At 43.8% G+C, this 13,083-nt stretch overlaps 3 protein-coding genes across 7 annotated transcripts in view; 2 read left to right on the top strand and 1 right to left on the bottom strand.

Moving 5' to 3' along the window:
• Nucleotides 1-368: 368 nt before the first annotated feature.
• Nucleotides 369-1,266, top strand: LOC148396185 (uncharacterized). Its single transcript, XM_088378597.1, has 2 exons — nucleotides 369-953; nucleotides 1,155-1,266. The coding sequence occupies exons 1-2, from the start codon at nucleotides 603-605 to the stop codon at nucleotides 1,188-1,190; spliced, it is 387 nt and encodes a 128-aa protein (XP_088234723.1). The 5' UTR covers nucleotides 369-602; the 3' UTR covers nucleotides 1,191-1,266.
• Nucleotides 1,267-1,952: 686 nt separating this feature from the next.
• On the top strand, nucleotides 1,953-3,217 carry bncr (bouncer). 2 transcript variants are annotated; one of them, XM_088379137.1, is made up of 2 exons: nucleotides 1,953-2,093; nucleotides 2,666-3,217. In XM_088379137.1, exon 2 carries the CDS (start codon nucleotides 2,673-2,675, stop codon nucleotides 3,051-3,053), a length of 381 nt encoding a protein of 126 aa, XP_088235263.1. In that variant the 5' UTR covers nucleotides 1,953-2,093; nucleotides 2,666-2,672; the 3' UTR covers nucleotides 3,054-3,217. The 2 variants fall into 2 exon arrangements, with proteins under 2 accessions (XP_088235263.1, XP_088235264.1); XM_088379138.1 differs by having other exon boundaries at nucleotides 2,033-2,156.
• Nucleotides 3,218-3,549: 332 nt separating this feature from the next.
• Nucleotides 3,550-13,083, bottom strand: part of reln (reelin) — a 60,817-nt gene continuing 51,283 nt past the window's right edge. The window contains exons 48-65 of one of the 4 annotated variants that reach the window (XM_088379133.1): nucleotides 12,854-13,031; nucleotides 12,595-12,788; nucleotides 12,265-12,515; nucleotides 12,019-12,173; nucleotides 11,191-11,405; nucleotides 10,815-10,992; nucleotides 10,279-10,454; nucleotides 10,099-10,205; nucleotides 9,791-10,033; nucleotides 9,557-9,732; nucleotides 9,403-9,476; nucleotides 9,176-9,337; nucleotides 8,911-9,068; nucleotides 8,585-8,810; nucleotides 8,284-8,481; nucleotides 7,895-7,993; nucleotides 6,736-6,862; nucleotides 3,550-4,832 (exon numbers count right to left, since the gene is read on the bottom strand). In XM_088379133.1, coding sequence (XP_088235259.1) covers nucleotides 6,748-6,862; nucleotides 7,895-7,993; nucleotides 8,284-8,481; nucleotides 8,585-8,810; nucleotides 8,911-9,068; nucleotides 9,176-9,337; nucleotides 9,403-9,476; nucleotides 9,557-9,732; nucleotides 9,791-10,033; nucleotides 10,099-10,205; nucleotides 10,279-10,454; nucleotides 10,815-10,992; nucleotides 11,191-11,405; nucleotides 12,019-12,173; nucleotides 12,265-12,515; nucleotides 12,595-12,788; nucleotides 12,854-13,031 — 2,905 coding nt within the window. In that variant the 3' untranslated portion in view covers nucleotides 3,550-4,832; nucleotides 6,736-6,747. The remainder of the gene's footprint in view (nucleotides 4,833-6,735; nucleotides 6,863-7,894; nucleotides 7,994-8,283; nucleotides 8,482-8,584; nucleotides 8,811-8,910; nucleotides 9,069-9,175; nucleotides 9,338-9,402; nucleotides 9,477-9,556; nucleotides 9,733-9,790; nucleotides 10,034-10,098; nucleotides 10,206-10,278; nucleotides 10,455-10,814; nucleotides 10,993-11,190; nucleotides 11,406-12,018; nucleotides 12,174-12,264; nucleotides 12,516-12,594; nucleotides 12,789-12,853; nucleotides 13,032-13,083) is intronic. The other 3 variants (XM_088379134.1, XM_088379135.1, XM_088379136.1) reach the window with 3 other exon arrangements.

Below are 13,083 nucleotides of genomic sequence, written 5' to 3'. Positions count from 1 at the left end.
GCTGGAGGAAACACATTATCACAGTGAGAAAAAAAAATAGTTTAACTTTCATTTGTTACTCTTTTCACTGATTGGCACAGTGGGAATTTTGTTTGCTTTGTGTTGATGAACTTATCGTGTTGGACATTTTGAAAGGGGAAACGAACTGGAAGGAAAATTCAAATGTTCGAAAATAAAAGTGGGAAAATCCTGCACTGGCAAACTTGTCCTTTGTATATACAGTAAAAACATATTCAGTGGCTATTTAACTGCCACGCCTCCTGAAGGAATGTTAGTAAACAGGTTTAAAGTTGGTTGGCACAATGTTTTGACAGTGCATTCCGAGTAATCCAATTTTGGTTTCAATTCTACTCTCTATCTGTTGTTAACTCCTGCTACATACAGTATGTGGGCCTGCTCGGCAGTGAAACCAAAAATAAATTGGAGCACATTTTCAAATTTCGAAAGTGTGGCTAAACCTGATAGCCTTTTGTGTTATCAGTTACCAAACAAGTACGTCTCAGCTTCAAAACGGTTGGTGACTAAAATAAACATCTTAGAATGTGTCGCAGAGGTGCCGTGTGATATAAGGAGGCCAGCGGGAGGAAAGTGAGCTGACCGGAATGTATTACAACCACAGCGTTTCACCTGCAAGCACAGACAGACGATTTATTGGCTATTATGCTCTTGTCCCGTTGTTCTTCCACACGGCCTTGGTAAGGGGGTTGACATTTCTGCTTCTCTTTGTTAATCACATGACTTCAGTGGTGTCATGTTTGCCCTCAGGTTGTGTTTATGAAGAAGAGAATGATGTAAGAAGACTTTTTTTTTTTAAACATGATTCAGAATATTTGTCTATCATCCTGTGTGTTGTTAGATTAGATGAGTTGCGTCACCGGCTAAATCCAGTGTATAGCTACGACCCTGCAGAAGACCAGTGGGTGGGTGATGAACTGGAGAGTGATGAGTTGAAGGTATGGAAACAACCTCAGTAATAGAAACAAAGACCCTCAACGATCTGAAGTTGATGGAAAATTTGTTATGTATTAAATTAATACATGCAATGATGCAAAATTTTACGATAAAGAATTGTTGATACAGCTATTTTGTTGGATAATGGGAGATGTAAAAGGCTTGGTAAAGATATGAGCTCATCAAGACTCTTTCTCTCATAGGAACCACTGTATAAGGAAGAACAACTCAACATATAGTAAAGTGTAGCTATAAAGTGTGAAATAAATGACAATTCAGCAAATGACAATTCATAATATCAATAAAAATATTATTTCTTGCACTGGCCTGCTGTCCCATTACTTTTGGCCACGTCATGCGTTTGCAGCAATGGACACTAGATAGCGCCGCTAGCAAATGAAATGAATGCCCAATTTGAAACGCTAATCCTGTATTTATTGCATTAAATAGATTTTATTTTCCCCTCTCAAGTAGCTTACTCAAAAAGCATTAATTCATTTAGTTAATTGCATAAAATAATTACTGCTTAAGATGTATTTGATTATTTATTTTATTTATTTGTATTCATTGACAGTTGATTTACTGTGAATAATAAAATTAAAACATTCGTAAATACTTTTAAACCATTTAACTAGACTTTATGAAATAACTTCTCATTTAAAAATCATTATTACCGAAGTGTTTTATTAATTTCTGTTTTAAAAATTAGGGCGCTCACCATCGCATCATTAAGTGATCGTTTTAGCAGGAATCACAATCGTGATTTGTTTTGCCCCAGAGAGAAAAAAAAGCTGGATTTGTCAACCATCTTCCTGGGTTCTGACTAATAAAAGACTCTTGAAATTTCTACTTTGTGAGTTAATTTATATGGCGTCCAAGTTTCTTTACAATTTTAATGGATCTTTAAACTGTGGGGTGTCATTTCTAGTCATTTCTTAACTTAAACATCACACAATGGGGTTAGCCCACCTCTAGTTTTAACTATAGGGATTTGGTGAAATCAAAATACTTGAAAAATGGTCATTTGGAATGAAAATTAATTTCCAGCAGGTGTGTGAAAGAGAAGGCGTGGCCTCCACATAAACACTGACAGCTCAGAAAGGCTTTGCCAGCTAAAGTTCCACATTGACGCCAGCCACCATGTAAGTTTTGATGACGCCACTGTGCACAATAACAGGCTTGAAGTGAAGCGCTAACATCTGTGTGTAAGGATCACACATTTAACTGTTTTTACACTTTACATAAGCTCAAAGTGAATAATTGTGCATGTGTGTGTGATGATCTTACCTTTTCATGGGATTCATATTGAGGATCATGTTGACACTAGACAAAGTAATTAAAAAAAAGTTTAAAACAAGTAATTGCTTCTGCTGTTTTTGGATGACTTTATCTTATGGAGTGCCAGTAGCGTTTTAAACTTGACTAATGAAAAGTGAGTTGATGACTGACTCTGCAATTATACTTTATATATATATATAAAGTATAATTATAAATATTTCACATTTTCTGACCACAAAGGGAAGAATTAAATTGTTGTAGTTAAAAAAAGAAAACATTCAAAAGTTGAAAGTGTTTGAGATAAACATCATCATGTTAGCGCTTTTAACACCACAACCTTTAAGTTGTATTAGTGGAGACTAAAGTCACAACATGTAACAGTGGGGGGGGGGGAAATGAAGCTGTTTTGTCTAAAACGTTTCTGGTCTTGCCGCAGAGCAAACATGCGGCAGCTTCTGTTCGTCACCGTATTCTTCTTCTACCTCATGCCCTCTACGCTGTGCGGCAACCTGGGCTGTCTCTACAGGCCCCTCATGCAAAAGGACATTGAATTTCAGCCCGTCGCGATTGAATGCCCACGGAATGAAGTATGCTATAAAGCGGAGGGTCGCTACGGTACCCACATCAGCCTGTCCTCAAGCGGCTGCATGACCAGGGAGGTCTGTGGCCAGGAACGCGATGTCTTCTACAGCGGAGTCGTCTACACGTTGAGCTACTCCTGCTGCAACTGGGCATATTGCAACGCATGTGGGGGCCTCTTTGCCAACACCTTTGTCATCATCATCGTAACACTTGTGACTGTTGCTGAGGTGGTTGGAAGGTAATGAACATGAAGCCTTCATGGTTAAGTGACGTTCCTGCATGGATTCAAGTGGTGGGTTTATCTTAACAAATTGAGCTGTAGATTTTTGAAAGTTTTTTTAACAGTTGATTTTTATATGAGCATTTCCAGGAAATAAAAATGTCAAACTGTGGTTTGTGTCACAAATACTGTTCTGTAATTTTGTTCTAATGGGCCACAAATGTGAAATTAAACAATACTCTGTCATCTTTAAGAAAAATCACATCAGGAATTGATACTAATTATGCTTTTTTTCCTTTAAATTCATTTTTTTTCCTTTTATTACGGCAACCGGGATGTCCCTCACGGGTCAGTTTAATAGAATGATAATTATTTCTAATTATAATTAGAAAATTATTAGTAGCTATACATTTTAGATGAGCCACGCATGTGGAGCCCAATGAAACAAAGCGAGACAGCTTTGCACTGTAGTTGAAATGTTTGGCATCAGGTCAAGAGTTCAAACATGGTGGACAGTATGAGGTTTGGGCATTTTTTTTATTTCCCTTTTATAAGGCTGCTGGGTCTCCCCATATTGGATATACATGTATGTACAGGAGTTTGCTAGACTGGGGTTACACTGAGGGGCCATATTACACAGACTTCAAAAAACAACACGTACAGCGCCTCACCTCCAGATATCAGGAATCAGCGGAGAGAGATGGAAAAATGGGGAACAGCACAAGAGAAGAGGGGAAATGATGCAGTAGAACAACTTGACTGGACTGCCTAATAACTTAACAACTTGAAAATAACATACAATTCACGCACAGTGCATCTTAAATAGGTCACATGAAGAGCCATATACCATAAATATCTGTATTTTTCAGGAGCCAACATATATAAAATGATTTTTTTTTCTTTCAAATAAACACACCCAAAAAAATGTTCAGTCTGTCTTTTTTTAAAAATGTTTTTGTCCCCATCTTTCGTTTTGCCCTGTGGAATTTTCACTCTGCCCACATCGGCCCTATTCCGAAAATTTGGGGAAAGGGAAGCAAAACCCAGCGCCTGTCCCCTGCCGCCTCTTCAAAGCATATGAGTTAGTAGAAAACAAACAAATGAACAAACACCACAGTCAATTCAGCACAAAAAGAACCCACAGACACACAAGAACAGCAAGAACACAGTATTGTATTTTTTTAAATCCCCCACCCCCCACTTCTAAAACCATTTGTTCCTCTTCATGGTCCGTATCATAGTGGTGGTCTTTTTCCTGGCGGACAGGCTGGCGGCTTGGAGCCATCCTCCCTCGTCGGCTCAGTGGAATTGGGAGGCCAGTCTCCAAATTGGCTTGTCAGTTCAGCAGTGATACTATATAATCACTCATTTTCACAGTGTGGTTGGAAAGAGAGGACGGAAGGGGGGTGGGAGGACGGAATGGGGGTTGTTTTGGCAGGAGAAGGAGCCAGGTGGGGAGAGGAACCAAGAAAACAATCGGAAACCCTGACCGTTCATGGTAGAAAGTAAACAAAATGGCCACCACACTTCCATCTTCTGAGCTCGATCAACGCCAAAGCATTGCGGGGCACGAGACGAGGCGGATTTTGGCTAAAGCATGAACTTGATTTGGTGTTGACGTCGTCAGGAGACAAAGGGATGAGTGCGGACGGGTCAGTGTGTGATTGGCGGGTCAAAGGGGGTGGAAATCCCGACTCCGGAGGCTCAGGCGCGTCGCGCCAGTGCCCGCCGTTTGCGGCTGTAGTAATGACGCAAGCCGCTTTGTCTGGCAAAGTTCATCATGTAGTTTTGTTTACGGGTGCTGCGGGGATACAAACACAGTGAAAGAGGGAAGGAGGAACATCTGTGATTAGTGAGAGAGGAAAGTCTCTCACACACTCACACACACACACGTGGTGCTAGCTCAATGCTGCAGTTCTACTCTTGCGTCATGGTCGTCTAGGGCTTTCATTTATCTATTCTTCCTAACATTGTGCTTACATGAGATATAGTTTCGTAATATGGAAATGAATTTGAGAAATTTACCACTGCCCTACAAACATCTAGGTTACATAAATCTGATTCATTAAATATTTAAATCCAACTCAGTCCAGTCATAGTTTTTTTTAATTTTGTATTATTAATTTGAGTTAAAAAAAAATTAAAATCTGTCATTTTTTTGTACTTAGGTTGAAAATCATGAAATAATGAGTCAATTTTCAATTTTGTTTACGAATTGAAAATGGCGAAAAAAAACAAGTGATGGGCGGATTTCCACTGACCCACAAGACAAGACATGGTACACATACACACTCTGACACACAAGTTTTAGATGTCAGAGTAAAGAGTGGGAGAAAAGAAAATAGACACAAGTGCACGGCCTTGAGCAGACAAGCGTTAGAAATGAGATGCTCGCTCCCATTTAGTCTGTTCACTTCACTGCCTCTTCCGTCCAGCAGGGTGGAGCCGGTCAGCCAGCTGTGCAGCCAGGGTGGGCTGGGGGGGGGGAGGTATCTGCAAAGCGGGGCGGCTGGGGGAAGGGCGGGAGTTTGTATGCTTGATGCTGAGATGATGGAGCAGTGAACGTATGTCGTCTATGAACGGACAAACAGCCAAAAGCCACAGACAAAGGGGGCGGTCCCTCCATTGTAACGGGTTCATCTCATTTGATTTATTTGCATCCCTTCGCGGTCCTCCATGCTTCCTCGGCCACCCGAAAGTCACTCTTACACAAATGTACCATTTATGAGAAATATATTACATATACTGTAAAAATGTATCTACAATACTTGGATTATTGTATTTAGCATCAAACAGGATCGAACCTGGTTTGAGCTACAGACCAGACATAGATTTTTTTTTTTTGCATAGAAGCAAACAAGAAATGATGAAATATCTAAGGCACCATTGCGCCAGTGCTTTGACTGAGGGAGCCATACGCTTTTTAAAAACTTCCAAAGGTTTGCCTTGTTGGCTGTAGGCTCCGTGTTTGAAGCGGAATTGTCGGTTGCAGTTGTATATGATAAAAAAAGTCAGACGGCACCGATATTCTTTGCCGATAAATATAATGCCAAAAATTCTAAACAAGACGAAATTAAGCAATGCAATGTATATTACAGTACACACTTGAGGAAGCTGGAGTTTGCAAATAAGGAAACGAGATCGACCCGATGCATTAAGCAATGCGGGGTGCAGAATTGAGCAGATGGAGTGCTCCGACCAAATGTTTGATGCTCTAAGCAAAAGCTGATGGAAATGAAAAAGCGCGTTCCAGGAACTCAGCGACAAACGCTAAACCCGAAACCCTACTTTTGAAGCTGCTTGAAACACAAAAGTTGGCTCAGGTAAAACAAAACAGATAAAGTATCATAATGGAGGACATCACACATAGTGAACACGCCACCTCACTGTTGTCGACTTAATATTTGGGAAAATTGGCAGTGTCGCTCATTTTCAGTCTTACAATAAACCCATTTCCTTCGGTTTAGTTTCAAGGACTGTTACGGAGCTTCCTCCTGGACTGTGTGAGCAGCCGGACTGCGTAAGGAAAAAAAAGCAAGGTCGTGGAGATGACTGCGGTGATCATGAGCGGGGCTTACAGTGCCGGGTGAAACCGGGAGAGAGTGTGTGTATGTGCGCTGTGTGAGGAGAAGGAGAAGAAATGCTGGCAAAAAGGGCAGAGGTGGATGGGGTGGGATTCATTCGGGAAAAGGCGGTGAACTTACCTGACGCTACAGTCATGCCAGAGGGAGCAGAATACAGAAGAGAGCAGAGGTTAGAGCGCGAGAGGGGAGGGGCAGGTGAGGGGGGCTGCTGTCTCGCAGAAAGGTGAGGGGGGGTTGGAGAACTGGCCTGGGGTGAGATGTGGCCCCCAGGGGTAAGGATAGGAGGAGGAGAGAAAGAGAAGAAATAGAATGAATGGCAGTGAAGTTGAGGAGTCCACCGTCGAAGAACAGAAGAAGAGAGCACAAAAGTGGAAGATGAGGGAAGGCAGCACGTGAAGGTGTGGGGAGGGGGAGCAAAAGAAAAGAAGAGGAACGTGAAGGAGTGGTGAGCAGAGAGAAATAAACAAGAGAGTGAGGATCATGGTCACACTTGTCAGCAGAGACTGTTGAATGCCGTGCAGGGGGGGGGACACAGAGACCAGGGGGCAGCTCAGGTTTAGGCACTAAAAGCAGGTTTCCACAGTCCATTTCAGTTGGACCACTTGATGTGACTTGTGGAGGCAGGCACCATGGTGTTAGCAGCGACAGTGGAATGTCAAAGCATTTAGCGATGAATTCTACAAGAATTAGAAGAATGCCACGCGGAGCATGCTAACACTGTCCACAAACAACAAATGCAAATCCACTTTGATGACTGCTCCACTGTGGCGTCTGACCAATCAATGGACCAGCTCCACCCTTGATCAAATTTTTCTTGGCTCATTTGAAATAATATCATTGTAGCCTCAACTGAACTGGACTGTACTGTTTTCTCGGAAACAAGGGCAAAAGTGCGTACGAGGTCGTTAGCGGCTTTGAATGAGTCGGGTTTATGTCTGAATAAACAACGAGCACCCTCATCAAAAGGGAGCAACATGCAAGAAATGCATTTCAAGTGTTTCAGGCTACCGACATGTTCATTTATGAGGTGATAATAAACCAAACAGAACCCTTAGAAGCAACGCACACTGCAGTCACGTTCCTGCTTGCCTGACACCAGAAGCAGTGATGAACTTCAACTGTGTGCAGAGATGCGCTTGTGATCTGTGTGCACGCTTCCTGTATATGTGTGGAGTCAAGGGGAGGGGGTCATCTACGGGCGATGCGGGATCAGACAAGGGCAGATCTGGGCTCTGATGGACGGGTGGGCCAGTGTCTGGCCGGGGGTTTGAGTACTCACAGAACGACTTCCACGTGGTCCAGCGCCCACTGATCATGTCCAGCGCCGTCGTGGCGTGGCTGCCACCATCGTAGCATCACGCCTTTAACCCTCGCCTCGCTGGGGAAAGCATCAGTAGACCACATTAAGAATCATATTAAGTCTTCTGTTATTTTTTCTTTTATTATTATTATTTTTTAATTATTATCATTATTATTATTATAATCATCATCATCATTTTTTATTATTACTATCATCATTATTTTGTTATAATAATAATAATAATAATAATAATAATAATAATAATAATAATAATAATAATAATAATAATAATAATATTATACAATGCAAAAGCAAATTTTAAGAGCTACAAAATTATCTGGAAAGATGTTTTGGTGTGGGTCACTTACAGAGGAATGTTGTAGGACACCCTCTGGGCCTTTATGAAGTCTTTGGGTTGGTGCTGGGCGATGACGTGCCAGCTGACTCCATTGTTGACGCTGTACTGCAGCAGCACCGCGCGATCCACCGTGTCAGCCCGGTCCAGAGCAATGTTACAACTATCTGTCTGTGCCGCGCTGCCAATCTGCAGCACAAACATGATCTTGCTAGAGGGAGACACAGAAGAGATGGTTAGAGAGGTGTATCTGTATTTATTTTAGAATGCTGTTACTATGATCACAATATCGTGCCTTTGTGTTTTGGTTGTACCTGTACCTGGCTCGAGTGAGGTCCAGCGGTTTCGTAACAGCTTGCCTCATCTTACAGCCGTTAAAATAAAGTGAGTCGCCGTGGGCATGCGGTGACAGCTGTCCACACCCGCTGCCCACTCCTCCACCCTGAATCAACTGCCAGCTCTCCGGAGACACAACGCCAGACTCAAAGTTGTCCTTGATAGAGCTGGGCAAGTCTCTGGTAGAAAGGGAGCAGTCATCACCTGTTCGAGTGGGAGGAGAGGGGACGTGATGAAAACTGGTTGGTTGGTTGGTTGGTTGGTTGGTTGGTGATCATCATATTTAGCAGTTTTGGTGACCCACCGTGATATCCCTCATCACAGATGCAGACCACGCCACTTGTGCAGTAGCCATGTCCACTGCAGAGTCCCGGGCAGGCCTCGCCGATGTAAACGCGGTCTACTCCCCAGCTCTGACGCTCGCCCGTCCCTTCGTTTTGAATCCAGCGGAACTGTGTCGCCCTGGAGGTAAACAAAGGAGACACAACTTCAGCACTTTTGTTTGCTTTGGAACAAAACTATTTAGCTATTAGCCATCTTGTTAAAGGAATTAAAATGCCCAGGCCTACCCTGAAGAGACGTGGTCAGGCAGTTGAACGGTGACCCTGGTCCACGTCGAGCTGTTGACGGGACTGAAGATGGTGGACTCGTGGAACTGGAAGGGAGAGCAGCCCACGTTGTTGACTGAAGAGGGGAGGCACTCCGACTGTACCAACTGCCACGAGTCCGACCTGAAAGGGGAGCGTGACAAAAGTTTGATTCCATATTTAAAGCTCAGCCATTGTTACCTATCTACCTTGCATCCTTCCTGTACTGCAGCAGGACAGAATGATGGTCCTCACATGTGTCTTCCTCACAGCCAACGACAATCTACAAAAGTCAGAGATCAAAAGATCAGCCCGAACGCCCCCCAATGACTTACTCATGTAGATTTAGAATTGTTTGAATACCTGGAACTGCAAAATGTATCCAGGCTGCACTATAAGTTCCCGAGTGGCGAGGATGTTGTGTGTCTGGTCTTGTTTTTTGTTGGGCCAGTAAAGGTGGAACGAGGGGTTTCCACAGAAGCCCGCAGTTCGCACAGCATTAGGGTAGAAGCTCCAGCTTTCCTCATGAGATACGCCCTCTGGAAAAAAAACAAGTGAGTTCTTCATTCATGAACTTTTTTTTTTTTCATGACCTACCGTCATCAAAGGTGTCAAGCAGGGTCGATGGATTGATGTCAGAGCCGCCAACCAAGATGTTGTCGATGGCCCACTGGGCTCTTTCCAGGCTGGGAGAAGCCAATCCAGAAGAAATGGTAAAAGGCTGCCACCAACGTAGCCGAGTGGCGTTGGTCAGGGATCCCTCTGGCAGGACGATGTAATCTCTCCTCACGGAAACGTATTTCAGATAATCCATCTCGTGCAGTAGGCTCCACGACACACCTGAGGAGGATACGGGACACATTGGCAAAGCGAGACAAAAAAAGGTGACAGCCATATGACATCACCTCCATCAGTAGAGTAGTCGAGTAGCACTCCCTCTTTGCGACATGTTGGACGGTGGCACATTGACATGTTATTTTCACTTCCAATCCTGGCCCAGTATTCCACAAACCTGAAAGCACAGAACAGATCATGATGTTTGTGTGTCACTATGTGTGTGACTGTTACAAGATGTCAATACTGACTTAGCTCCACGAAGGTCCAGGTCGGCGGTAACGGCTTGTCTGGCGTCGGCTCCTCCAAAATATAGGGCGGTACCTTCTACCAACACACCGCAGTCTGTGCAGGGTCGGCCTCCTTCAAGAACCTGCCACTGAGGCCCAGCTGCTCCTTCCCAGTCAAAACGTTCCTTCAAAGACGCCTAAAAGAAAAAATTATATCCAAAAATATAGTGAAAGTCGTAGTTTTTATACAAAGGAAAATACTCCACTTAAGACCAATCCGGTCCAAAGTCAATATTTAAAATAATTTTGACTCTTTCTTATGTAATATTTGAATTCCGTCAGATGAATTTTTCGAGTTTCTTTGAGTTTTCAAACAGTTGCAAACGGTTGCAAAAACTGTTGATGAGCATTTAAACAGTTGCCTGACACTCGCCACATAGGAAGTAAATTTTCAAGGGTGGAAATAGTTTGAAAATAAGAGAAACTCATTCACTGCCACTGACGGCTATAGACGTCAAAGATGAACTGGGTCAATTAGTTAAAAAGTCAGACCTCACCTTCAACGCTGCACTGGCGTAGCAATTTGGTCCGGTGAATCCTGGATCACAGAGGCAGCGTTGCGCCAAACAGTCTCCATGGCCGCCACAATGGCTCTCACACGCAGGCCCGATGTAAAAGTTCTCCACACCCCACTGAACGTCTGAGTGCTGCTGGTAGAACCTGAAGCGCACGGAACTAAAGAACAGGAGAAGCAAGCTGAATCCTTTGGGTTGTGTAAAGAGTTTAGTCGAACAAGATGCATCTGCCTTTTCCAAGATTTAGATGACAAACGTTTCAATTATTGATGTTGTAACAATAAATAGATCTATCAATAATGTAGCCTCATGCATGAAATATTAAGAGCAGCGCTTGTTTTGAAATGTCAAGACCTACGTGCCAGCGAGGCCGTCGGGCAGGGGATAGACAGCCCGCTTCCATCCTTCGGCGGGGAAGAAGACTGACGGCTGCGAGACGTGACCTCCGCAGCGGGGATCGGCGGGCAGACACTGAGGAACCAGGTACTTCCACGTCACGCCGTAGTCGGCAGAGTACTGAACGTGGACCTGTCTGTCTGCCGCACGATCTGGCACTAGGCAGCCCACCGCAATCTATTGGACACACGTAGGACATATTGTTGCGGCGACTTCGGGATCGCTACTGCTAAGAAAATGCAGCCAGTCACAAAATTCAGTGGACCTTCACCATCCATCCAATCATCCGTCCGTCCATCCATCCATCCATCCATCCATCCATCCATCCATCCATCCATCCATCCATCCATCCATCCATCCATCCATCCATCCATCCATCCATCCATCCATCCATCCATCCATCCATCCATCCATCCATCCATCCATCCATCCATCCATCCATCCATCCATCCATCGTTATTAAATATTGGTTAATTGAAATGCATTGAATGATTTGGTATTACCAAATTAAATAATTGGTTAATATAACTATTGGAAAAAAGTGGTAAGACACACAATTTGACATTTATTGTGATCATTATTGTCTTAATAAATAATTAATTTGATATTACATTGTTTTTTTTTAATAGTTTATTTTATAATTACAAACAAAGTAAGAATAAAATGCATTCTTTTTTTAAAAAATAACCTACTTTGGATATTCTACACACACATGCACACTCATTATTTTAAAACTCAATCATGGCCCTTGAGTTTGCCAAGCCGTGTGTGTTCTTTACTGATGACTCACCTTAAACTGCATGACCCAACCCTTTTCAGGGATGATATCGTGCGTGACAGCGTAGACCTCTCTTCCATCTGCACTACCACACGCCATCACTCCATCAGGGGAACTGCAGAAACGCTGCACTGAGCAGTCCTCTGAGAACAGCCAATGGTCGCTCACTGGTAACAAAACAGCCCAACATATTCTCATTTGCTTTTTTTTTTTATTGTGAGCTACAATGATGATTTGATTGCCATATTCAAACTGTACCAATTGGAGTTTCCTCTAGCTCTCCCAGATCACTGTTTGGTCCTGAGGTTTCATCAGCCGGAGCTCTCTCGTGGTTGGGTAGCGCCACACCGCCGAATGTGTCTGAAATCTGCGCCCGCGTGTCTGAACCCGCGATGAGGACGTTATCCAGAGCCCAGTCACTCTGGTCCACGCCGTCGTGCTGAGGCTGCCACCACCGCACACGCACGCCTTCTTGTCGGGCAGCAGGAGGCAGCAGAATATTCACAAACCTGAGCGCAAGATGGCAAGTACAAACATACACCATGCTCAGTTCCATTCATAGAAATGACACATTTTAAAAGCACTCACCCAGGCTTTGTGTACAGATCATAAAAAATCTCCGTCAACAGATGCCAGTGGATTCCACCATTCAAGCTGTACTCCAGGAGAACCCCTTGGTTACGGTTGCTAGGTGGGATCATGCAACCGTACATGAAATAGAATTGGATGAACTCGGCGTTGGTCAGGTTGAGGTCCACCGTCACCAACTGACGGCTACAACCCTGCACGGAAGAAACAATATTAGTGCTAAATGAAGAAAACGTGTACAGAGCCAAGAAATACTTACGCCACTAAAGTGCAGAGCAGCTCCAGAGGCCACAGCTCCACAGAGTGTGCTGAGTTTGCCACCAGTGAGCGTGTGCCAGTGACCGAGTGAAGGAGCCCGGCTGAAGCTGTCCTTCAGCTGGGAGGGGAGAGGAGCTACTGGCTCATCACAGTATTCACCACCCCACTCTGGATCACACCTGGTGAGAACACAACATGTGGTTCATCCAGATAATAAAGTTAGGAGTGTTT

This window comes from Syngnathus floridae, chromosome 6, assembly GCF_059516105.1.
Source record: "Syngnathus floridae isolate MCC-2025c chromosome 6, RoL_Sflo_1.0, whole genome shotgun sequence".
Taxonomy (NCBI): Eukaryota; Metazoa; Chordata; class Actinopteri; order Syngnathiformes; family Syngnathidae; genus Syngnathus; species Syngnathus floridae.
Note: the sequence above shows the minus strand (reverse complement) of the source record. Positions and strands in the feature narration are given on the sequence as shown.

Bases quoted from the DNA above. Each gene is read 5' to 3' on its own strand.
- bncr (XM_088379137.1), top strand. From the start codon at position 2,673: ATGCGGCAGCTTCTGTTCGTCACCGTATTCTTCTTCTACCTCATGCCC.
- LOC148396185 (XM_088378597.1), top strand. From the start codon at position 603: ATGTATTACAACCACAGCGTTTCACCTGCAAGCACAGACAGACGATTT. The intron at 954-1,154 runs GTATGGAAACAA...TTTCTCTCATAG, and splicing joins TGGAGAGTGATGAGTTGAAG to GAACCACTGTATAAGGAAGA.